At 47.0% G+C, this 25,395-nt stretch overlaps 2 protein-coding genes across 7 annotated transcripts in view; one reads left to right on the plus strand and one right to left on the minus strand.

Annotated features, from left to right (window-relative positions):
- Positions 1–17,820, plus strand: part of KANK4 (KN motif and ankyrin repeat domains 4) — a 31,997-nt gene extending 14,177 nt beyond the window's left edge. Inside the window, exons 2-10 of the mRNA XM_062581768.1 lie at positions 1,098–1,179; positions 3,062–5,107; positions 6,070–6,181; positions 7,954–8,184; positions 8,801–8,888; positions 9,590–9,809; positions 11,176–11,318; positions 12,378–12,578; positions 15,472–17,820. Coding sequence (XP_062437752.1) covers positions 1,164–1,179; positions 3,062–5,107; positions 6,070–6,181; positions 7,954–8,184; positions 8,801–8,888; positions 9,590–9,809; positions 11,176–11,318; positions 12,378–12,578; positions 15,472–15,573 — 3,159 coding nt within the window. The 5' untranslated portion in view covers positions 1,098–1,163 and the 3' untranslated portion in view covers positions 15,574–17,820. The remainder of the gene's footprint in view (positions 1–1,097; positions 1,180–3,061; positions 5,108–6,069; positions 6,182–7,953; positions 8,185–8,800; positions 8,889–9,589; positions 9,810–11,175; positions 11,319–12,377; positions 12,579–15,471) is intronic.
- Positions 17,821–19,840: 2,020 nt separating this feature from the next.
- The window catches only part of PATJ (PATJ crumbs cell polarity complex component), a 159,336-nt gene continuing 153,781 nt past the window's right edge, over positions 19,841–25,395 (minus strand). For 4 of the 6 annotated variants that reach the window (XM_062581762.1, XM_062581764.1, XM_062581761.1 and 1 more), the window contains one exon: positions 22,161–24,787. In XM_062581762.1, coding sequence (XP_062437746.1) covers positions 24,641–24,787 — 147 coding nt within the window. In that variant the 3' untranslated portion in view covers positions 22,161–24,640. Of the gene's footprint in view, positions 19,950–20,834; positions 20,904–22,160; positions 24,788–25,395 lie in introns of those variants that run through there. The other 2 variants (XM_062581767.1, XM_062581766.1) reach the window with 2 other exon arrangements.

Genomic DNA, 25,395 nt, shown 5'->3' on the forward strand with positions numbered 1-25,395 from the left:
CTGCAAATCTGATGTAGATTAGGGACCCACTACAACCTATTTGGAGAAGCAGTGGTGGATTTCCAACCTGCTGTGGGACCATCTTCGACCCTTTGGCCAGGAACCAAATTAGATACCTGAAGGAAAACCCTAAATAACCAACCTACGCTCCAAGAGACCCCTCCCCAACTTTTTCCCAGACCAGAAACAAAAATACAGACCTTCTCACTCTGAGCATTGATATTGTCATTATGCAAGTTGGGAAACCTCCTAGAGTGATATCCATTTGCCTTGGCCTTCTTCCTCCTAACCTGCCTCCTTCTGGCATCATTCTAGCAGGAATGGAAGAAGAAGGCTTCACTCACGATCTTTCTTGGTTGTTCCCAGCCTTAAACTCTGAACTTTTGCAGTCCAGAAGATTCTTACCCTGTCCACGTGATGGGAAAGAGAGATGGAAGGCAATACAGACAAGGCTGGATATAAAGAGTTTGTGAAACAGGCTGTGGTAGCTCTACATCTGCAGATCTTTCCAATAGGAGAGACTTTCACAGAAGTAATATATTTTAGTAGGCTTTGGTGAAGGCTCATTATAACAATATGGGCATGCTCTGAAAACATAAGTTTCATTTAAACGTGATTCAGTATGGATTCTGAATCTTTGGTTGTCATGCATTTATGCAGTCACTTCTGTGCGCAGTTTATATCCCTTGCGGTTTTCACCGGGAGATGACACATTAAGCAGGATGCAAGTTGCAGATGATATCCAGCTTGCAGTAATCAATGAAGCATTCCTATGCCATCTATTGCAAACCTAACATAAATTCTCCTTTCTCCCTTTTGTGTTCAGCTGTAGTGTAGTATGTAGTAGTTTTGTAGCGCAAAGGGTGCTTTCTAAGGAAGAGCTATGCTGGATGCATCTATGAAGTGAGAGCTGTTACCACTAGAAAAGGAACTACGGATTTAAGCATGTTTAAAGGCGCTCAACAGACGTGGTCAAGCTTCAGAATACTTAACCTGTAAGGGTGTGTCCTATGACGCTGTGTAAGGCCTTAAGGAAGGTTAAGTTGGGATGATTGATTCTTCTACATCTAAAAAATCTTTATTTGCTTTTTTAAAAGGTGAACCGACTCATCTACCCTAGCCTTTTGGAGGATGTTTGACTGACAGCCTGATTAGACCACATCATGGAGAAGACAGATGGTATGGAGGTTACTGGATGCTTTCTTGCTTATTTGTTTCTTGAAAAAACCCAAACCCTGAACTAATTTCCTTACCCCAAATACCATAAATAACCTGTATTCTGTAGAGACAAACAAGTGCCAAGGGATAAAAAATGCAGCTTTCATATGTTATGCAGTCATTGTAAACCATACTGAAAGCATGGTCACAGCTCTTAAAGTTCAGCATGTATTTGCCCTCCCATCCTCTGTTCTTTGTAGATCCTTGTCTGAACAGTGGGGCTTTGCTTTTGTGCCATATTACTCTTCACTGCATTTCCCCCTTACTGTTGCTCTGATTTTCATGTACTACTTCCCATCAGAAAGGCAGCTACATTTCAGTAGTGCTTTTGTGATGAAAAGAACTTAAAGTGGTGCCAAATTCTCCTGGTCCCTGCACAGCTGCTGCACGAAGATGGAGACAAAGAAAACAGAAATGAAGCGTGTTTTATCTTGGTTGGGCTACTCCTCCCCTTATTTATAGATCATGGCTTGTTTCCTCAAAGGTGCAGAACAGTCAAAATTACTTTCATTTCAGGGACTCATCACATAAGGAAAGAAAAAGTTGAACAACAAACGGGCTGTTGTTTTTATTCCCTGAATTTGGATTTAGGGGTTAACTATTCAGACACTGGAGAATGAAACTGGGAACCTGGGAATTTTACAGGCTGGGTTTCAGGGTGATGAGGTTTGCTTCTGCTTGTAGAGACAGCACTGTTGCTTTACAGGTGCAAAAGTTTAAGTCCCCGAAGGCAATAAGTTTATAACCTCAGACCCCTGTTTTGGCCTTTCTGCTGCAAGTCCCTTGCAGTACCTGCTCGTCCCCGCTTAAAACAGTGAAGGAGCAACCACGTGGGTAGGTGCAAAACAGAGGTCAGTGTGACTGTATTACTGTGATAGCTGCTACAATCAACGAAGGGCTACTGACATATCTGGTGTCAGGAACTGCCTTTACAAGAGCTGCTTGCATGCAGCACGAGACTGCGCCACTGAGGTTCGTTGCATACAGATGAGTGGACAAATTGACTGTTTTGCAGCTAACACATTCCATAGTGCTGCATTTGCCATAGTTAGAAGACACGCTCTGTGAAGTGTATCCCGTAACCTTAAGAAGCTCGTGTTTTGCACAGACATGAATATGTAAAGCAGTGCTGGTTAGCTGTGTCAGGCTCCTGTTCTTTTCTGTATTCATTATTTTCAGGGAATAACTTGTAAGCCTGTATTCGCTCATGAAACAGTGCAAGTGTTTCCCTGCATGACTTGCACTGCACTACTTGAGGCTGCTGAAAAGTTAAAAACAAACGCACAGCAAGCCCTTGAAATATTTGATTGTCACAGATAGTTTCCACGTTCTGTTTTTAAGCTGGATTTGTTATTCATTGGGCAACTTTTTATACTTAGACAAACACGCAGTTCTGCCTGCAAAACCTACTCTTTGCATAAGTGTCAGAGTCTTGATTCCAGCAAATTTTTTGCTTCTGTGCAACAATTACCTGATTCACCTCCAGAAAACAGGACCATGCATTTGCAACATGTTTCTCTGTTAGTGCATTTCTGAACAGATTTGCCTTCAGCAACCGTGAGCACAATGTGCAAACCCTTCCCTTGCCAGTGCGAGCTGACTACGCAGAGGTATCGTGCGGCATCCTGTCAGTTTTGCCCAGGACGACTCCCAGCCTTTTGGCATGGGGCAAGGGGGGAAGAAGCTAATGTATAGAATATGAATGGGCCAGGTTTGAAACTGAGGTGAAAGAAATAGCAACTGCATTACTCCCTCTGCTCTAAACATATATTAGCTTTTTTTCTTTGTTTTTAATCTACTAACTATTTAAAATTTGATCTTTTTTTTTCTGTATTTTTTTCAGCAAATGACCAGCCGCCTAAATCCAACGGGGACAAAGAACAGCCCCGAAGCCTGCCCTACTCTGTTGAAACACCCTATGGCTTTCACTTAGACCTAGACTTTCTGAAGTATGTGGATGACATTGAGAAAGGAAATACCATCAGAAGGGTTCACATCCACCGGAAAGCCAAACAGCCAAAATTCAGCACACTACCTCGAAATTTCAGTCTGCCAGAGAGTGGGTCCCGTGCATATGCCTCCACTCCCAGCAAAAGCTGGACTGCAACCTACTCATTTGCACAGCGGAAGGCATCGTTAGGGGCAGAAGAAACTCCCCGTCTCCTGGTACCCAGTGAACTGCCTCCATCTGCAGCTGCTGTAGAGGAGCCAAGTTACCGAAGAAAAGCTCTTTTAGGCGAGACAATGAGGCAAGCTGAGCTCGCGCAGCCGGAAGAGGAGCAGGCCAGCCATCGGGGGAGGCCCCAGCTGCTTCGGGCCTCCAGCATGCCAGCAACGCTCCCGCCCGGCCAAAGCGTGGAGGAGGAGAGTCAGGTGCCTTCTCCACTCTTGGCACCTTCTCAGCCCTCTGATGACAAGGGTTACTCAGAAAGTCCCTTTAGGCCTGTGAAGGAGGCGCTGCTTTCACCCTTCTCTGACAGCTTCACATCAAATCCCCCCCAACAGACACAACTGGAGCAACAAGCAGTGGCACAAAAGAAAGAGCAGTCCGGGCAGCAGCAGGTTAAAGTTGCTGCTGTGCTGGAGCACCAGCCAGGAGACCTCCCAAAGATACCATCTCCATGGCAAAACCAGCACCCCACAATGCAGCAGCTGCAGGTGGTTTTGGAGAGCGGGGGAGAGGAATGTGATGCATCAGGAATACACAGCTGGTCTGAATTAGCCAAGGATGGATCTGCATTGGCCAGTGCCCTCCAGCTTGCTGGTGAAAACAAGAACCATGAGAAAAGGGAATTAAGTATAAGTGAAATCACACCAGATGCACTGAAGAAAGCTGAAGACAGAAGTATTTGGGCTAGAGAGAACAAGGAAAATTGGAGCCCTCAGCCTTTGCTTTGTGATACAGTTGAGGCCAGCAGGATCACAGCACTGAAACAGCAGATTGCTATTCTGGAGGAGCAGCTAAGCAGCAAAAAAGACGAACTTGAACAGATCAGAGTAGTGCTGAAGCAGCAAGATAATGAGATCAAGGAAAAGGAGAAAAGTATCAAGTTACTAGCAAGCTCCAAGGCTCAGTTGGAAGAGAAACTGCGCTTGGAAAATACCAGAGAAACCAGACCACTAGCCAAGCAGGGCGGCGGCACTTTGCAATACTATGATGCTGCAGTGAACACTGAACTCACGCAGACAAACAGGTCCAAGCAAGGCCACGACAAAGGCGTCAATGTAAACATGCCAGTCCCTGCGCAGTCTGTAGGCTGCAGTGTTCACAGAGCAGACAACATGAACTCGCAGGCTAAGGAGTTAAGCAGTAAGTTGGCTCGGAGCGATCAGGGACTGGCAGATGTTCATGCTGGTGTCACTGGAGAGGGACCAGAGCATTTTGCCAAACATGCAGAGGCTGAAGCAGATATTGAGCCTGCCCTTCATACACCTTGCCTCACTGAATTGAAGATTGATGAACATCTCGGTGATGACAATCAAAATAAAAAAAATAACTCTGATACTCAGAGTCTTGCTACTCATGCAATGACTGCAGCAAGCTACCAAGGAACAAAAATTGACTCAAGCACAGGTGAAAGCAAGCCAGTCTGTAGGGAGGATACAAAGCAAGATGTGAAAGAAGAGGAAGGTCGCCCTAACCAAGAAGATTTCTCTGCTGTAGACCCCATTGGCCAATACGTTAAAAAAATCCAGGAGCTCTTGCAAGAGCAGTGGATGTGTTTGGAGCACGGCTATCCGGAGTTAGCAAGTGCTATTAAACAGCCTGCCTCAAAGCTCAGCTCCATTCAGAACCAATTAGTTAATTCCTTAAACTCATTGTTATCTGCCTACTCTACACAAGGGCCAGCAGATAAGGAGAATTCAAACACACAGTATCAACAGTTAGGTAAATAATATTGGCATAGCTTTCAACATGTCTGGGCCAAATCTCATTTAATCAAGTGTAGAGCAGATGTAATGCAGTGGAACTCGCAGGTATATCTAGTGTCAGTGAAATCAGAAATAGCTACTCCTAAAAATATATGTTTGAGAAAAACAAATCTCATCATGTCATAAGCCATGAAATCTTAAAAACAAAATACAAATAATACATGTAAGAGATGATAAAGCTGTGGCTCACTTGCACGTGGGGTCAACTTCCAAAAGACTCAAAACCTTTGGCTAGTATCTCGAATAACCCTGCTGACCATTTTCCTTAATTGTATTGGATGTCCCAGTTTGCGAGAATGCAGGAATCTGCTGCTTCTCTGGTGTAAATCAGCGTGAAGTTCATCAGAATTAAAACAATTCAACCTAACTGAGCAGCTAGGCTGTGAAAACACCTGTCCCTAGTCACAACATAGTTCATCTAGGATAATTTTAGCTTATCAAAATCCAGAAGACAAGGTTCCCTATTCACTGTCAGATGGGCCTTGCAAATAAATATGCAACTATTACTTAGAAGCAATATGTAAAGAGACCATTAAAATGCTGAAGGGCTCATCCTTATACTATTGTAGGAGAGGCACTGGGCAGAAAAAGCCATAGCATCAATACTGAAAATACAAAAGAGTCCTCAAATAAGATTGAGAGCAAAGCCTATTGATGTTCACAGAACCTGCATATCATTTCCAGCCACTTGCCTTATCTTCCCAGGCACTTAGAGATGTTTAAGGTCCTTAGTTTAAAGGTGGCAAGGCAGGTTCAGCTGTGTCCAGATGCTTTGGTAGTGCTATAGAATATGAAAGGAATCTTACAAGATCAACATGCTTATTGCTATGAATTGTAATTTGTTACTACAAGTTGAGAGTAATCGTTGGTAATTATGTCACATCTGCTTATTTAATCTATTATTTTGTATTTTGCTAGAAATCTCTCCAACCACAAGTCTTAAATCTATCATGAAAAAGAAAGGTTATGGTTTCCATGCAGGAGGCAATGGGACCAAAAAGAATCTTCAGTTTGTTGGGGTAAATGGTGGGTAAGCATCAGTTAAGAAGATAAAACTGCCTTTCTATCATGTAATGTCACCTGTACTGCTGAAAAAAGTCATTCTCTTTTCTTTTCTCCCCCTCCAAATCTCTTGATTAAAAGGCCATTTGAAATGGAGCCTCTTTTCTCCCTTCTTTAATCCAGTGCTGATAACCTGTAAGTAACCCTCTAGGAAAGGCCAGGATATCAATGTTTTTAGAGAAGCAAGGGACATCCCTGGAGATTGATGATCTCTGTGCACCAGTCTTTTGGGGCTACATCCAAAACCCAAGCAAGTCAATGGGAGTTTTGGACATGATGGGTTTTGGATGAGGTCTACTTGGCCTCGGCAGGCGTGGTGCAAATTTCCACAAACTGCCCCTGACCTGCCTCCGTGTGAACACTGGGAGAGTCAGTCTGTCCACCTGCATGCTATGGGGACAAGCAACAAATATACTAATCAGTGCCCACTGGGAAGTGAGCAGTTTTGCGCAAAACTAAGTGAACTAAGAACTAGTAAACTAAGTTCACTAAGAGCTGAGCTGAGACTTGGCCTTATCATGATTCCGTCTCCCCCCCTCCCCCCCCCCCCGAGGATTCCTGTTGAAATGAATGAGACCGTTTTAGATGACTGCAGTCATGGGTGGAGAAAGTTCTGTAGCAGGTGAAGGAATGGATGGTTCAGGGACTGAGAAAAGATGAATTCAGTAGATGAGGAATTACCTTGGGGTGAGACCCATGTTCTTTTAGTTTCTGCTCCAACACTCAGGCTCCTGTGTATTCAGATATCTAATTCTCTTTGGCTTTTGATCTCTTTTCCTTACTGCTAGCTAGTGTAGGGAACGATAGCACAAGTCTGGAAGCGGGGTGGCTCGCCTGCCCCTTCATGCTGTCATGGTGGTCTCAACTAACTAGGCATGGCAACATGTGCTGTAGATGCATCTGTAATGGTGGCAATAGGACATCTTCTAGTGAGGAATTCGTGTGTTGGCACTGAAAAGGGCAGGAGGCATTTCACCTTCCCTTCGTTGTGCACGCAATTATGTGTGCAAGTTTGAAGGCTGGTTTCTTCTCACGTACGTCTTCCTCCATTTCTCAGCTCTGTGATTACAGCTGTTCAATATATCAGGTTTTACTCACTTTTGTTGAGTAGAGCTGCTTCTACTAACAGTCACTGAAGCTGATACAGCTTGTAGTAAGTAGAGGAATCCCGTTTAGTTTTGGGATCCCTAAGAAGTAAAGGTTCTGTCTCATAAAAGATATTACTGTTACTAATACTTTTAGATAACTGAAAGAGAGTTCTCACTAAAGCACAGCTGCTTGAATGGCCGTCTGAGATCAGTCTGAGACCTGCAAGCATAGTTTGCCCAGAGGTCCTCCAGGTTGCAGCTGTGTGTCCCACGTTGCCCCAGGGGAACTGTATGTCTTGCTGTTGCCCTGGCTGCAGCATGCCACCAGCTCTGCCTGGGACAACTTGCAGCACTCACCTCAGGCTCACACACTGCTTCTCCCTTTGTGGACATCAGTGTAAATTAACTGAGTAGCCCCTTAGGTAAGGTTGCCTGCTCCTAATCTTAACTCATGCTCCTACTGGCTTAAGAAGCAAAACAAGACTAACTAACCCAAAGTTTGGATGTAGCTCTAACTTTTTAACATGAGTATCACTCTGGGCTTCATCCAAGGCCCATTGGAGTCAGTGGATGTCTTCAATGAGCCTTGGCTCAGGCCCTGTAGTTGTGGACGGGGAAGGAGGAGTGAATAACATTTGGTGTTCTCAATTAGTTATGAAACAACCTCAAGTGAAGACACAAGTTGTGAAGACAGCCCATCAGAAGGGGATTCGGATAGTGAGACAGAGAGAAAATCGGGTGGTTCAGAGCACAGCCAGCCAACAGCTGCGAGCGAGAGCGATCTTGCTGCCTCGGGGCCCTCCCTGCATGAGGTCTGCGAGGACGACAGGCTGCAGGAGCCAGCAGCAACAGTGATGGCCAGCACTCAACATGGGACTGAAAGGTAATCCCCAAATCACAGGAATGGTCTGTATTAGCAATGTTCAACAATGAGTATCAGCTAGCAGTAGTTTGGGTTCAAAGCCTCAGTGAAAGAACTTGACATCCTATTGTCAGCAAAATTAGTCATTTTTGAAGAGAAAGGAGAAACATGGACTTCTGTACACATGGGAGAAGGTTTTGAAGAGCAAAATGTTTTTCAAGTTACTACAGAATCTAATGGGGAGTGATTCAAGCCCTACACTTGATTATGGAAAAGGCAAAATGAGTCACATTAGGGGTGAATTAGCTCATTTCCACCACCACACCCAAAGTAAAGTTTCTAAGGCAATTTCTTTGCAGATTCAGGATTTTTTTCCCCTCAATTTTAAGGATTCTGGTAAAAGAAATCTACAGATCTGAGATTCTGGACTTACTTAAAAACACTCACAGAAGTGCTTAACTGTACCTAAAATCTGGGAAGTCAAGGGAACAACTTGTGTGCACAAAGTTAAGCATTTAAATAGTAAGTGTTTAAATTATTCTGACCTGAACGTTTATACTGCACATTATCCTTCCTGTTCCAGTGCTATATATCGGTTCAGTTTTATGATGGATTTACCAAAATATTTTTTCTTTAGATGCAAACCCTCTGAAGATTTCCTTACTGACTGCCAACTGCTCAGCAAACACCTCTCAGAAACAAGGACCCCAAGCAACAAGCATCTGGTATGGATATATTTCAATCAAATTTCAGACGCAGTTCCCAATTTCTGTTACGTTTAATCAGCAAGACTCTCCTAGTTGCACACTGCAGAGCATATCCTAGCATGCCAGGGACAGCTTTGGAAGGAGAAAGGGTCAAAGTGACCTCTGAGGGGGGGGTGGGGGAAGAGGAGGGGGAGATTTCTCTGCTCATTTATCCAAGTTCCCACAGGAAATTCCTTTCTCTTTTTGGTTATAAGAGTAATCACAAAACCCATCCCACGTGCTGAACACTGCGGGGAAGCCAGGGCATAGGACAAAGCAGCAGAGGGCAGAGACAGGATCAGTCGTCCCTGCAAGACGAGTCACAGCAGATTCCTCCAGGTTTGACCTGGTGGAGCAGTTCATAGGTGAAAACATCCTTGTTTTTTTCCATATGGACAGGGGAGACAGGAGGCTGGAGGATTAATTTAGGAGAAAGGTTACAGCTACCTCCCTAAAATGCTGCAGTAAAGGAGGGCAAGCAGGGAGAGGGTCTAGCATGAGATGTCCCCCACAGGTGCCAAGCTGGTGTTGGTGTCACACCTGAGCGTCACGGCCAGTAGAAACATTGCCATGAGAGGCACGTTTGCATTGCCCAGCTGCAGAGCTGGGATGTTACATGGGAAATGAGCCTCCGCTAGGGCTCATTCCCAGCCATAAGATGGTGATGGTGGCGTTTGCAGGGCCATGTCCCAGCCGACATCTCCCAGGAGTGGTTCCGTGTGTCAAGCCGGAAATCCTCTAGCTCTGAGGCTGTGGCAGCCTATCTCAAAGCCTTCGAGGTGGCCTGTCCACAGCTCTTGGAGGCAGTTGTGAACCTGGCCGACGGGAACGGGAACACCGTGCTCCACTACAGCATCTCCCACTCCAACTTCCCTGTTGCAAAGCTACTGCTAGACACAGGTAGGGGCAGCTGCCTCGGGGTCTCACTGCTGGGCGCAGGCGGGCTGTCGTGGGAGCCCTGCAGAAAAAAACGCATTTTAACTGAGTGAACTTTTAGCTCCTTTTGTAAAGAATGATGCTTTCACTAGAGATTCTGTTGGGGGGGGGGGAATGCAAGTGCTTTCTGAAGGAATAAAGACATTTTGGCCTTTTTTCATTAGCAAGACAATCTGTTAAATGTTAGGAAAATGGCATATTATCATACACATCTATAAACCAATTGTTGTCACAGGCTTCCAGACAGCCTCGGGACATTGGGAGAAGTTTGGTCTTTTCTTTTGTTGAATGCCCGAAGCAACAAAGTTCAAAGGGCAACACTAAAATTGCGTGTTCTTAGATTAGACACAGTTCATTTCTAATCTGCGGTGCCCAGAACATAAAAGCTCACACTGAAACACTAGAAGCAATGTATTTCTTAAGAGAATTTGCCAATGTGATGCTTATAATTGAAAATAAGCTCTTCAGTTGAAAAAAAAAGAGCAGTATGAGAGAGAACCTTTAGAGCAAAAACTGTAAAGCATTTTACTGTGAAATTCACTGCTGTCTTAAATGATTAACTGTAGGTATATTTGACAGCCCTACTGCAAAAGGACAAGCTTCTCCTGGAAATTAAATATGCTGAAAACCAGGCCCCCAAATCCTAGTTTATAAAATCTTACCTTACAAAGTAAGATATTTTTCCCCCAACAAGTCCAGCATAGAAAGATATCTGATAAGCAAATTTATTGCTTTTTCTTGGGATGCTGTCAATCAGTAGCAATTAAGTTACAATGTCTTAAGTAGCAAATTCCCTGATTGTGGGCCAACTAAGAGGAAGAGAACCCCAAAAGGGCTCTGGAGCACTTCAGAGCTGGTATTACTGAAACTGAGTTATGAGAGAAATCTAGCAAAATCAGATTTACCCTGCTCATGAGGTGACATTCATTTTTCTGCTGCTCCCCCACTTCAGGAGTTAAGAAAAATTGCACACAGTTCTACAACTGGCCATATGCCCAAGGCATAAATTACCCTTTTATCAAGGATAAAATTTGGTTATGATCATCAAAGTTAATTGCTAAGTTGACCTCAACAATTTTATAATTAGATGTAGCAAGGTGCAGTATGCAAAGGCCTTTAATGCCATACCGGCTAGATCCTTAATGAGTACACATTTAACGCTGCTGATAAAGCTCAGTGCTGTACAGCTGAGGAAACTCCCAGTGCCTTATTCTTTGACTTGAAAGATGCCTGCGATGTTGCATTGGATCAGTTCACGGACAGTTTGCTGTGGGATACATCCTGTTTTTTTCTGTACACCGGCATGTGGGGGGATGTTTCTCTTCCCCAGGGGTGTGTGACGTGGACCGCCCCAACAGAGCCGGGTACACTGCTGTGATGATCACACCACTGGCCTCTGCTGAGACCCGCGAGGACATGGAGGTGGTGATGAAGCTGCTGAAGGCTGGAAACGTGAACGTACGAGCGAGCCAGGTACGGCAGCGTGGTCCAGCCTTTTCCTATTTGCGATCTCAATGGGCAAACTCTTGCTATTCCCACAGCCAGCACAGCTGGAATGACAGCTCTAAGGTTTGCCCCGATGAGACAACTTTGGGATACATTTGTCGAGGATTTAATGAAATCCGAGTGGATAGAAAAGCTTGGTTCATAAGCAGTGGTGGGTACTGTGTTGTGCAACTTAATTCAAACTGCGACTGAGCATAATGGGAATAATTTCCCTCAAAATCATGCCCCCATAGAGATTTAATTAGATATAATTTGAGTTACTTCTTATACTGAACATACAGCATGAAACTAAGACACAGTGGTGCATGCTGTGTTGGAGTCACTGGTTTCCCTGAAGTTAAAGACACATTCAGCTAAATTGCACAGTCCACTGGGATTAATTAACGCCCCCTCCCACTGCCCCCAGACTTCCCCAGCCATGGCAGGGCCACTTCTCGGTCCTGGCATGTGAGACGTCATCTCTCAGCTGCTAATTAAAGCCCCGTGGGACATGGGGCAGCCCAGTGTGTGGGGCTGCACTTGCTGCTGCTTTCCCAGGATCACTGTGAGACAAGCCCAGCACCTGCATGAACAGAGGCAACCACTGTTAAGGAACTCACAGCTTTTTTGACATCTAACATCTCTTTCAGAAGGGTAACAAGAGTGAAATAAAATAAACAAATGAAATCAAGGGGAAAATTTTGCTAAAGAGAGTAGCTTTTTTTTGGGTGAACTCTCAGAGCTGCGTAACCCTGGTGCCCTGCAGTGTCGGGTTTGATGGTGCACTGTCATTTATTCATAGCTTCCTGCATGGTGATGCTATGCTTCTGTAGTTCTTCCAGTGTAAAAGGCATTTTTGAATGGCTGTAAAGGTAATTATAAGCCTAAGAAGTCCCACCCAACAGGAGTTAGGAGAATCTGCTGCAAGTTGGAGCAGCTGGACTAGAAGTGGTCTAGCCATGCCGCGGGAAAGTGTTTATTCCCATAAACCAGCAGGATCTCTCCAGTGGGTAAGTCCTGCTCAGTCTCTCACTGTGCCGTTTCCAGGGTGGCCAGACAGCCCTGATGCTCGCTGTCAGCCACGACCGGGAGGACATGGTGAAAGCCTTGCTGTCCTGCCGGGCCGATGTCAACCTGCCGGACGAACAGGGGACTACGGCGCTGATGGTGGCCTGCCAGCAAGGCAATGCCGACATCGTGAGGCTCCTCCTGGCCCAGCCCGGCTGCGACGTCACCCGGACGGATAAGGTAAGCGGAACAAGCTGAGAATAAGCAGAGAATATGGGTAAATCACAGCAGCATCATTCAGCTGATGCAAGAGCACCTGTGAGAAAAGAGCCCTAGACTGGATCTTGGGCCCTTTAAATACCACCTGGCTTGCAGGCACGTCCCACGTCAGTTAGGATGTTTCCTGTTTCGTAAGGGTTGAGACTCACCCATATCACTTTTGGCTGAGAAAACACCACACCAAAGGGAATGCCCGGATGTGCGAAAGGCTGCCAATGTCCCCTTGTAAGCAAAGATCCGTAGGGCAAGTACAACCCAAATTTACTGGAAAAACACCACTGCAGAGGAGCCAGTACTGGAGTGGCGAGGGGGGGACCAGGCAGATGTGAGGTGGCAATGGAAGGGAATTTGTATAAACCTTAAAAAAAAAAAAAAAAAAAAAAAAAGAATCTTGGACATCTGGGATCAACAGAGCTTCAGCTCCAAGAAATTAGATGCAATTAATTTTTCCCTCAGAACTGAAACCTGCCCATGAAAGGAAAAAACATAACTCACCCTGCCCTTGACATCTGGTAATTGAGACCCAGACTGCTCCTAGCCTGAGATAACTCAGAGAGGGGAAAAGAAAAATGTTTCTCTGCACCTCGTCTGCTTAAACTCTAATGCAAACAAGAGTGTTGGGGAAGCTCTTCCATATGGCGGTTAAATCCTATTTCATCTTAATGACCAAAACAGACTAAGCAGCTACGTTATTTCCCCAAAAAAGAACCATTGCAACTACCAGAGATGTGTGCTTCCATGTAGTCTTATTTCTAAACATTGCTACAAAGCAAACCAAAAGAAACCACGGAGTAGAAGTTAATAGTAATACTAATGCACCTCACAGCGAGCCTTACTTATTGGCCAGAAGTGTGCTGCGTGCTGAGCTGCACAAACAGAACAAAAATCATATTATTTAATATTGTAGGGATATCTACAATTAACCAGAGTACAATGTGCAAGCAGAAAAAGTACTGTGCAGAAAAGAGCTGGTCTTAATGGACAAACAAAATGCAGGCAAATCAAGCAGTAAACCTGTCTGGCAACTCGTCTAGCAAAGAGAGAACAAAAGATTAAAAATGGATTGAGCAGATGTTTAGTTTTTCCAGATTTCAAAACAGGTAATCGCAATACTTGGGTACCACTTGCTATGGAGAAGAATGATGCTCTCAGGTTGGCTGCAGTGAGGGCAAGGCCAGATGGGCCCCGCGTGGCAGTAGTGAGTATGGGACACGTCTCCTGGGTGCCGCCATCCTCCAAGGAGGGACGCAGACTGCGGCTGGGGGCTTCCGCTGGCGGCTGGCACCCTCCAGCCGAAATCCCATTTCGGTCGTGGAAGGGCTGCCATACAAACTGCAGTGTTATTTATGGGAGCATGGTTTGGAGGGCCTGTTGGATGAATACATTACTAACAGCTAAGTCATGGACAAAATATAACAGCTAATTCCTGGAGAGGGACTGCTCCCTGCAGGCTGTCCATCAGACAGCGCAGTGGGATAGTGATGTAAGGTGACAGCTACTGAAGCCTGAAAGAAAAATGTTTTCTTAGGGAAGGTAACAACCTGGGGTGATAATTCAGTTCCCTGGCTGTTTAGGGCTGAGAAGAGTGCGAATTGATACCAGTATCTTCCCTCTGGTTAATACAATTAATATTAGAGAGTAAATTAGTCTCATGGGTATAAAGCTGTGCTGCTTTGGCTGGGTTGAAGCATGGAGGTGAGCGCTATCTTGTCTCCTAACAAGCCCAAGACCTTTGGGATTTATTTAATAATGTGTTACTGAGAAGTGCCACTTCACTAGTGGGAAAGCATGGGACATGGATTTATTGGCTGGACCGGGAACAGTACAAGGGGCTGAGCTATGTATACCTCCCGCACAGGCTACTCGCAACAGACCACATGGTTGTATTTATATTTATGCAGCTGTATCCCAGCTAAACTGCAATTTATCTTCATTCTGCATTGTTTAACAGGAAAGAGCCATTGCTGATGGCCCCAGGTAGGGAGCAAGATGACCCCCCCCCCCCCAGATGTATTTTGTGCAGATCCAGTTAAGCCCTGAAATCTTGATGAAAGATTTACAGGCCAGCTGCTCATTTGAAAACATGCTGCAGACTAACTACAGGGAGGGAAGTTTTTTTTTTTTTTTTTGTTTTTTTTTTTTTTTTTTTTAACTGGATAAATGGGTGCAAAGCGACCATGGTTAGCTGTCCGCTGGAGCTGAGAAGAAAATTTCTAATCACAACCATGAAGTGCTGAAAAAAGCCCCTCTCAGTGTGGCCAAGAAATCGCAGCAGTTTGCTTAGGGCTGGGGGTGTTAAAGAGGTTTAATAATGTAAATAGTTGTCTGTGACCAATGGCTCTGTCATTGCAATCTATGAAGAATTCACACACACACACACACGCACGCACGCACACGCACACGATTAAGGAGCCCAAGGTGATTCACGTGGCCAGCAGACGAGCTGGGGGCAGTGGCTGCTGGGGAGGCTGGTGGGGTGGGACCCACGGGGTGGCACGGGAACGGGGCCGGGGTGCCCTCGGCTCCCTCTGGCCACCCTGGCCATGGAGCGGGCCTGCTGGCTTGCAAATGTGGAGTCATATTTGTCCCTGCCCCCGCCCCCCCCCCCAACCTTGCAGCTGATGCTGTTCCCAAAAGCAGCCAAAAAAGGAAGGGAAATCCTGGGTTTCTAATGCCATTTTCTCCTATTTTCTGCAACAGCATTTTGGCATGATGAAACATTGGGTCAGGTCCCTTTAGAGAACCGGTGCTACTGCTCAGACTGCAGGTTAATTAAGTCTAAGCTGTACAAAAATGCAGGATGTGGAATTTGAAGATTTGCACAGTAAATGCCTTTTCTCCTCCCTCCTGGCAGGATGGTAATTCGGCACTGTCGCTGGCGCAGCAGTCAGCCCAGGTGGAAATCGCAGCGCTCCTGCAAGCCCATGCGGAGCAGAGCCAGGCCGCCCCCGAGTGACAGAACTGGAAAGAAGGCTGTGCCAGCGGAGGGAATGGGTGACAAAAAACTAATTCTTCTAACAACAGCCGCGCTCCCAGGTGAAACGGCAGCACCTGCGGCCAGTATCACCGGGTCCAGCCTCACAGGAGGAGCGAACTTTGTTGGTTATTTGCATACAGCCCTAGTGTATTATTTGCTGCATTAAGCCCGCTTATATAGCCTTAATCTATGCATAGTGCCATAAATGACTTGAATACTGTTTCAGAGAGTCAGATTACTGGATTGCCTTTTATTAACAGTCAGTCCTGAAGTTAACTCTGAGCTCTGCTACACACTCATCCCAGCATAGGTTTGGCAGGTGAGTGAACAAAACAAAAAAGTACATTAGAAAAGCAATACTTATTTTTCGTAACCTTAGATTATGGCATCCTTTTAAATCAACTATTTAACTGTATCTCATTTAACTTGCAAGTTTGTGTCCTCATATTTATTATTAGACTTTCTGTATGTAATAGCAGACAGTGATTATTCAGTATATGTAACAACAAATACAAGCTGGATGGATTATGTAAAGTATAAAAAAATCCTATTTATGTTTGCTTATGTGGGGCTGATGTAAGAATTAAAAATTAATACTCTGGGAAAATATTTGACTGTACCAGATCCAAACAAACAGACCTTGTTTTGCCTGTACTCCAAACTGCCATATGGCTCTTATCTTTCTTAATTATGCTCGAGTTACTGGGAAACGTAGTCTGCGGACATGCCCTGCACATGTGATGCTCAGGCACAACGTGATGTATTGAGTGAGTATCTCAACCACAGCATGGGAAACAAGGAGCCCAACCGATGGCGTCTCCAGGATGTGTCCATATTGTCCAGGAGGTTCACGGAGAGACTTTTCTGCAGGCTCGCTGCCCCATGGGTGTCAGACCAGCACTGTTGGCACGTGAGGCAGATGGTTTGTTTTTTTTCCTTAAATTCCCGTCTCCCGCAGGCAGTAGGGAGAGCTCAGTGTTTGTTCTCCCAGCCATCATCAGACTCCTGTTACTCTTTATATATTGCAAAAATTGCCAATTACATGTGTTTTATTGTGTTAGTACCTATTGGATGCTCTCCACAGGTTTTCATAGGCATGGATTAGTTCCTTAGTTCCTTGTGCCGTCAAGATGGTGTGTGGTATGACACAATAAAAATGGATTTAGTTGACATTTCTGAAAGCAGATCTCACTCGTTAGGTAGTTGGGGTTTTTTTTGTTTGTTTGTTTGTTTTTAATATTTTTAAACAAAGCAGGAAATTAATCCTGGACTCTCTTTCTGGTTGTTTACAAGTCAACTTACATGATATGATTAAATCTTTTGCACTGCCTTTTCCTCTTCCCTCATATTTGCAATAGAGGGCAAAGCTGTTTGTTTCCAAGCGCAGCAGCCTCGTCTCACTGTCCTAGAGCAGGACAGAGGAGATCCTGCTCTGTGGTTTTGCCTCAGCTGTGTTTGACCAAAATCTAGTGTCTGGTTCAATTTTCATAATTTTCTTCATGTTTGTAGTCAGAAGTGATAACCAACTGAAGCATCCATCTTGTTTTTTTTTAACTCATTCCCCAAGTGGCGTTATGTTCTTTTATGCATAAATAAATAAGAATTAAACTTTTCTCTGTATTATTTCACTTATGCCTGCTCTGGACTGAGGCGCTTCCCCTGGGGGGGGACTTGGGGAAGGCACCTCCCTGTTTTGCCTTACACCACACCAGGCTGGGGCACCCGGTCACCATCCCCACATGGCCTCGCAGCTGGGCCTTGCTCATCTTTCAGGACAGAAAAGGTGTTTGTGCGGACACCTACCTCCTGGAGCAAGCTCTGGATTTGTGTCCAAGGTGCCTAGTCGTGAGACACTGATGGCTCTTTGTAAAAGCTGGTCAGAGAGACTATGTTCCTGCACCCCAGACTGTCAGCAAAAATAGCAGGATTACCATTTTGTGACAATTTTCACATGTTTTTTTTCTTTTTTCCAAACAGCTCATGAGCCAGGCTTGCAAAGAGCAATTGAACTCCAGCTGCTGGAAGAAGGTGAACATTTGGATTTTGCTGCAGATGTTACATGCATGTGAGATTTTCTGCGGAGGAGCAGGGTTGCTGAGGGAAGAGGGAGCCTCCTCTCGCCCCAAGGACCGCTGCGCACACTGACCTTCGCACAATCCTGGGACCGGCCTTGTTATTTCAGGTCTGCAACTTTGCAAACAAGGGGGGAACGTTCTGCCCTCCTGGAAGCCCCTTTCAGCTCTGTGCAGGAATCCTGATGTTTGCTGCAAGAGCAGGGCAGAGGCGGGCGTGCGGGCGCCCGTGCTGCTGCGTCAGAGCCTGGTTGCGGTGATCACCCGCGTGCCAGAGCACGGCCAGGACGTGGCTCTGCCCCATTCACCACCCTTCATGCGGCCCCCCCCGGCTTTCCAGCCTCTTTCCTCTGCAGGCTTCGCTGTGCCAAGCAGCCCAGAGACGACCCAACGGACTAAGACAAAACAGGTGAAAATTTGTCCGCAGGATCCCAATGCCACGAAGTACCCAAGAGCCAGCCGCAGTTTATCTGTTTTTGTATCTCAGTAGAGATCAAACTAGGTACGGCCAAGGAAAACTATATCCCCAGTACAAGCTCTGCGCAGCACAACTGGAGACAATGAAGTCACATCAAAGAAAGAAACAAGTTGGATATGGGCCGATCTAGGGGCCAGCCAGCTCCAAAGGGAAAGAACGAAGCCCAGTTCACTGCACGTGGTTTTTCCACTCTCCTTATGCTCATTGATACCATCTCCTTCTCTATGGCTGCAAAGGTCCTTTGGTTCCTCAAGTCTGTTGCAGGGCCTGGAGTGAGCGACAGCAGGGAGAGGCTGCAGCAACAGCAGGAAAAGACCCCAACAGCTCGAAGCACCCACCGTGTTGGAGTGAGCTGGGTGCAAGGGGTCCCTGAGCTCCTTGCATGTGGCCAGGAAACCTCGTCCGCAGTGGCCTGGTGCTCCGGCGCAAGAGCCAGTTTTGGAGACACGTGCACGTGACACAAGCACCAAGATCCGCGAGGAACGAAAGCGCCTGGACTGCGTGCAAACCGGGAGAGGAAAAGCCTCCAGGGTGGGTGCAGCGGTGCAGCCGTGGTGCCTCTGTGCACGCGCAGAGCCCAAAGCATCCGGCTCGGCAAGCGCCTGGGTAAGTGCGATTTGGCAATGCTGGTGGGTGCTGGTGACACTTCAGCTCCGCTCCATCGATGCCCACAGGTGGCTCTCACTCCCCACTGCTGGTACATGTGTGGGAACACCTAGGCGCTGGGAAGAGCCTGACAAGGCTTAAAACTGGGGGATGAGAAGCAAAAGCAAGTGCCAGCAGCTGGCACGGGGCTCTGACAAAGCACAGCGTGCACTGAACAACCGGCTCAGATCTCTCCCCTCTTCCCTCCATGGCAGCAATCAATCCAGTTGCCTTATCCAGCGGAAATGGCCTGGCCAGCAGCACAGAGTTGGTCAGCTTGGTGCTCATCCAGAGGATTTAATTCCACAAAATCAGGCTGCCAGAGCAGAGGCATGTTTATCACCCACAGGGAAACTAGCTGGAGACGCAGCAGATGTCCCCAAGAGCACGGCAGCGAGGGAGGTGCCCCCGGCACTGAACCTGGGGATGCTCTGGGCTGCAGGGATGCGGAGGGAGGCTGGGGGCACGGAGGAGCAGGAAGGTTTTGCCGATGGCTCCATCTAGCGCTGCTGCGCAGGGACAGCTGCACAGCTTATTTTGCCCACAAAATAATTTGCACAGTTTTATCTGCTTCCCGCCCCTAGCGCAGCAAATTAATGGATTTTTGCGACCGTCAATAGCTTTTAACAGCAGTTACACACTGACGTCTGCTTATCTGGAGGGAACAGTGAAACACATTTCCTAGGACAAATGAAACTGCCTCAGCCAGGCGCAATCCAGTGTGCAGATTTCACTGGCTAAAATCACTTCCTGGCAAGTGGCTGGGGAGTGCAAGCCCCTAAATCAGGCGCAAGCTGTGCAGGAAGTAGGGGCCCAGATTTCCCTGCCCTCCAAAGCCAAACTTGCCGCTGGGCAGAGGCTTTGGGGAGGAGAAAGCCCCCAACGCTCCTCCGCTCCCGGACGATGGCTAACCCAGCCCTTGCCGATGGGCATCGCCGGCGGGGATGAGCCTGGCTGAGCAACGCCAGAGCCGGCTGGGGCCGCGCCACGGGCACCGGGCCCCCGCGCTTCTGCAAAACACAACCGCTTTCCGGGGAACAGGCGCCGGCGTTTGGGCTGAGCCCGCCAAAACGAGCCCTTACCCAGGCCTCCTGCTTCATCTCGCACAGGAAAAACATAGCTGAGCCTTGGTGCGTCTGTCCTCCTCGAATGGAAGCAATCTGTAAAGAAAAAAAACAAACAAAAAAAACCCAACAGGTGGCAGAGGGGAAAGAAAGATAACATGTTCTGCAGTTTCTAACCTTTACTGCTTTTCAGGGGAATTTATTTGCAGCTCCTCCTTTTGTGTTGCACATAAATAAACCAGAACGTGCAGCAAATGCTCTCCCAGAACACCAGCAGCAACTCCTCTTACACACTGAGGTTTACTTTCAGCAGATGCCCTGTACTAGCTGCATGTCAACATGCCAAAAAAAAAAAAAAAAAAAAAAAAAAAAAAAAAAAAAAAAAAGAAAAAGAAGAAGAGAAGAAGAAAGGGCTTTATGGGACTGGAGAGACAAGTAACCGTCCCCAAAGTACCTTTTCTTCAGGAAGAAACTATTACAAGATCTTCAAGGAACCTCCTTCTTGGTTTTATTCCTTGCAGTGGCAGTTTGCTGTTGAGCCTGCAGAAGCAGCCACAGCAGTGGGGCATTTACAGAAAGAAAATATATTTCCCAGGAAATGATGGAAAGCAAAAGCCTTGTTCCACGTGTACACTCTGCCTTGGGCATCCTGGATGGAAAAGTAGAACAGTAGCACAGTAGAAAAATCCCATGTAAATGTGATTTTAATTGGTGGGATTATTTTGATTAGGGATGCAATTTTTAACTGAGCATTACAGAGGCATGCCACCTGCAGCAGCGATACCAGGAATGAAAAGTGTTTACATTGCTACTGCTTATTTTCCTCTTTGCGCAGGAATCGGGTGTAAACACCGCCGCCCCCCCTACCAGATTTGTTAAAGCAGCAAAGAGCTCGCGAACATTTGGACAAGGCTGATGGCAGAGTGAACATGATCCGCATCCTTTTGCGGTTCAGGATGCTGCAGAACGTGGGTCTCTGACCTGGTGCCATCCCGAGAGGTCCCGATATCACAGGATTGCTCGCATTAGAGAAGAAAACGTCCACCGCAGCTACGGGAAAAAACGACGGCTGTGACAATGTTTAAACAGGATGTAATACAGCTAAATTATGGACAGAGCAGTGTGAAACTGTGGAGAAAGATGGTAATGGAATTATATATCAGTGCTCAGCCCAACTGTAAAAACTAATGTTTTATACATGTATAATGTTAAATTAATTCATTTCAGTTCTTTCAGGCGAAGGTACATTAACTGCTCCATCTCAGCATAATCGTATTACTTCCAGAGGCTCTATAGGTGCCGTACTTGCAGGGTGGTAATCGCCACTTGATTAATTACCGGGAATTTAGTGGCACTGCAGCTCCTCCTTGCGCAGCAGCACAATTGGACACAATCCCCTTACCACGGCAGGCTGACCCGCTGCCTGGCTAGGCCACTCCCGGCGCCGCGACTCGCCGGGCTGCCAGACGGCCCTCGCCGCAGCCCCGCGGTCGCAGCGGTGGTAATGCCTGGTCGTGTTGTGTTCACACGGTGGGGACACAGAACGCGCAAGCGCCTCAGCTCCAGCCTGCGGAAGGCAACGAAAAATAGCCGCATCTTGCCTGTCTCCTGGCGGAGCCCAGACACGCAAGCAGCCCCGAAAGGCTCCTGCTGGCGTCGAGATCGTCCTCGACAGCGCCACTGCAACCTGCAGGATGCTCCCAGCTCTCCCAGCTGCGGAGCCCAAGGGGGCACTGGGAACAGACGAGAAAGAGACGGCCCTGACAACTGCATCCTCCTCTTCTCCGGGCCCGGGAATCTTCTCACTGGCACAGACGAGTTAAACCAGGGCTGAGTGGCGCCTCGCGATGGCAGAGACACCCCTCTTGCAAACATCCGTTCTCGTGATGCGGATTCCTCACGTCCACGTTAACGGCCGGCGGCAGCTTCTGCCCTCACCGCCGCTCTCTTGCTCAGTTTTGCTGCCTGCAGGTCACGTCCTGGTTCTTTCAGCCTCGCTGGTTTTGGTGGCGTTTGCTCCATTAAAACCTACTCACCAGGCTGGGGCAGCCCGACTCGGCGGCGAGCTCCTCGACGGCGCACAGGCGGGCGCCGGGTGGCCTCCTGCCGCAGTCTCACCCCACCTCAATCTTACCACCCGCGAGAGAGGCACTGCGGCCTTTGAGCAGTGCTACGGCTACAGCACTTCACGCTCCCCTCAAAAGGGAGTAACGAGCCTGCTTGGAACAGCAAACAAGGAGGTCTAATGCAATAAATGTTTACAGTGCTTTCAATTAAAAACAAGACAAACCCAAAACAATGCACAACTACTTATGTAACTGAGCTTTATTTAGAATCTTTGGAAGTCATAAAATGTCTCATTTTACTGATATACGTAAACATACAGCCAAGAAATTTAATTGCTTTTTCCCTTGCACAAAAATAAAGTTTTAAACAAACCAGAACACCTCACCAGACAAGCGTAATGCAAATTTAGTTATTTAACTCGGGCCTGTACATTCAGCACACGCTTCTCCGCATGGTCATTGGTTTATCTATTAGTTGCAATACGATTTTTGGCAGTAATATATTCAAAACACAAAAGTGCAAATTACAAGAAGCAGAAAATGTTATCTCCCATTCTGAGCAATGAGAAGTGCAAAGCATCTCAGCCCGTAAATTCTGTTCTTTACGTATGAATAGTATGCACACAAGAGGCTAATAAATAGCCCTGTAAAACTTCATAGATTAAATGTGGCATAGATTAAATCTTGAGCATGAACATAATAGTTATAAAAACATAATCAGACAGACGAATCATTACATTCTGTTTATAAATTCTAAAGCATATTTCTAGGGTACTTCTTCATGTTTCACCTACCTGCATTTAACTTCTCCACACCTTGGATACTTTTGCAGCCAAAGGCAGTTTGTTAAAAATTCTCCAATTCAATACGTCTGGACATATTTTTGTGCATCTGTAACCAAGGTTCACTTGGCAAATCCCATAGCACCGTGGGAATCCGTCTCACGAGGCAAGTCCCGTTCAGGCACTATTACCGCAATACCTACGAATGGTGCCAGCAGGCTAAATGCACTTTGTGATCACCTACAGTTAAAGAAAACTTTCAAATGAAATGGGGAAACCTTTTCTGATGAGCACTGATCAGAGCTTGCTGTTGTGGCGCACTTCATCTCGCAGCAGTGTATGTTCTTTCACGCAAAATGGGGGAATACTCACTCTAGCTAAAAAGTACTAAATAGGAGTACTTCGGAGACAAACCCCGTACTGCACAGTTATTACAGATATTGAATCCTCTTTCAATCAGTTTTGAGGGATTTTTCACATAAAATAGCAGCCAATTCTGATGCTCCCCTCCCTTCGCTTCTCCTCGCTACATCATTGCTGTAAATTTTACCAAATAGCCCAAATCAGACTGGGCTGATTTAGATCCCTCTAAAACCCCACGGCTCCCCTGGACAGGACGATTAAAGCCCGCTGACTGGCATCACCGTTAATCTGCCTGCCAAATTCATCTGCGAGGTCACCACGGCCACGGTCACACGATCGCTGCAGAAACGGCTGCGACGCAGCACGGAGGTGCTAACTTTTTGGCAGCTGGTCCCTGCACCCTGTCTCCCCGGCCCGGAGCGGGGCTCCTGCACCGCCTCTCGCCGCCGCCGGCACGGTCTTGCCCAACGCCCGACTGCAGCGACCCCGGTGAAGCACCACCTTCCGCGGCCAGGAAGAGCCCCTTCCTGCACTACCTGCTGCCGTGGAGACTCCTGGCCAGTTGAAAACAGTTTGTTGGTTTGGATTAACTTCGTCTAGTCTTAAAGCCGGCGTGCAGAGGGGCGACAGCTTGCTATCGTCCCTAGAACTGCCGTATCGCATCACGGGAGCAAACTTTCGTCTTCATTAAAGCTTCAGGAGGAACAATTACGCTGCCGCTTGGCACACCAGCAACTGCCTTTGTGTGCAACGTCCTTGGCATACATCAGCACGTTTCTTCTTTAAAAATATTATTAGAATAAAACAAGATATGTTGCTGTTCACGCATCACCGATATCTGAAAAAGCTCAAGTATTTTAAATGCCTAAAAAATTAAATTTCCCTCTCCTCTAGTTTATTTTTCACGCTAAAGGCTGCAAATTGACACATCACAGTAATTACCTCTGACTAACTTCCACAGACCTACCCAAAGAGATAAACATGAGAAGTTCACATTTGACTATCAGACTTACTGTGCCGAGCACAAATAATTTCCCAGAGGAGAATTTGATATTTCATCATTTGGAACAGTGGTAATTTAATTACATTGCTAATGTTTTCTGGCATACTTGAAAGGACAATTAGCATAAGTAAATCATGAGTGAGATGACAAGTCACTCAGCATTTATTTCTGCTCATCAGATGAGATCAGATGATGATCTAAATTCTCTTTTGTGTGTGAACTGATTCCAGGTTCGGCAGTTGCAACCAGGGTTCAGACTGGTGGGGATAAAGCCATGCACAGATAAAGCAAAAAGGATACTATTCTTTAAAGCTTCCCGTTAAATTTGTTCAGAGAAAACTCGAAAGCCACCAGAAGCGGGAGAGGGCAGGCAGGCAGGGAGGAGAGACTGACTGATAAATGGGGAGGGCTAAATGAAACTGGAGATGCATATTAGCAGTCCTGGCAACGGGATGAATACAGACTCATTTCTGCCACCGTTCGCTTTACATCCTGCTCAGGGCCGAGCAGTATTGCAACAGCCCTACTGATGTTCTACAATACTTGTATTCATCTCTGCAAGGGCAACGCCGTTCATGATAACACTGTTAACGTGACAGTTCCTTTCTGGCGTTTGAGAACAGCTACAGCTTGCTCATGAGTGACACCTTCCAAAGCTTCCCCGTTAACTGCTAAAATCTGATCGCCACGCTTCAGTCTGCCGTCGTCCGCAGCTGCCCCCTGCAAACGACAAAACGCCACGTTAGGGGCTGGCGGGGCTGAGCCCTCCCTCCTGCCACGGTCCCTGGGGGTGAAACGGGCACGGACGCAGCCCTGCAAACCCGCACCGCGACAGCAGTGACAAACAGAAACATCTCGACTGCCTAAAGCACGGCCTCCGGCTCGTCCCGTGAACCCCCCAGCGGTGGGGGCAGGACGCACAGGTAACGCACCCGTGGGAAAAACAGAGCAGCAGCTCGTTCCGCGGAAAAAAACAAGCGTAAGTACTGGCTCTGGGTTTTATGATTATGCAGAGACTTGTTAAAGCAGCATTTAAATGTGCAAACTTCTCAACACGCTCTGCAGCTAGCACCGAGGAACAGGTTAAATGGGGACGGAGAGGGACGGCAGAGCCGAGGCGAGTGCAGCCCGGGCACGGCCCGAGCCCTGCGTGACCGAGCCTCTGCTGAAGGCCCTGGCAGCTCCCACAGCGGTTTGGAGATGGCTGTTCTCTGCGGTGCCTCAGCTCAGCTGTCTGCCTCGCTCCCGAGCTCCTGCCCAGCCCAGAGGTGGCACCTCTCTCTGCCTCACGTCCCCATCAGTGCCCGCAGTGTTGTCGGATTTCTCCG

The sequence above is a fragment of the Rhea pennata genome, chromosome 8 (genome assembly GCF_028389875.1).
Source record: "Rhea pennata isolate bPtePen1 chromosome 8, bPtePen1.pri, whole genome shotgun sequence".
Classification (NCBI taxonomy): domain Eukaryota; kingdom Metazoa; phylum Chordata; class Aves; order Rheiformes; family Rheidae; genus Rhea; species Rhea pennata.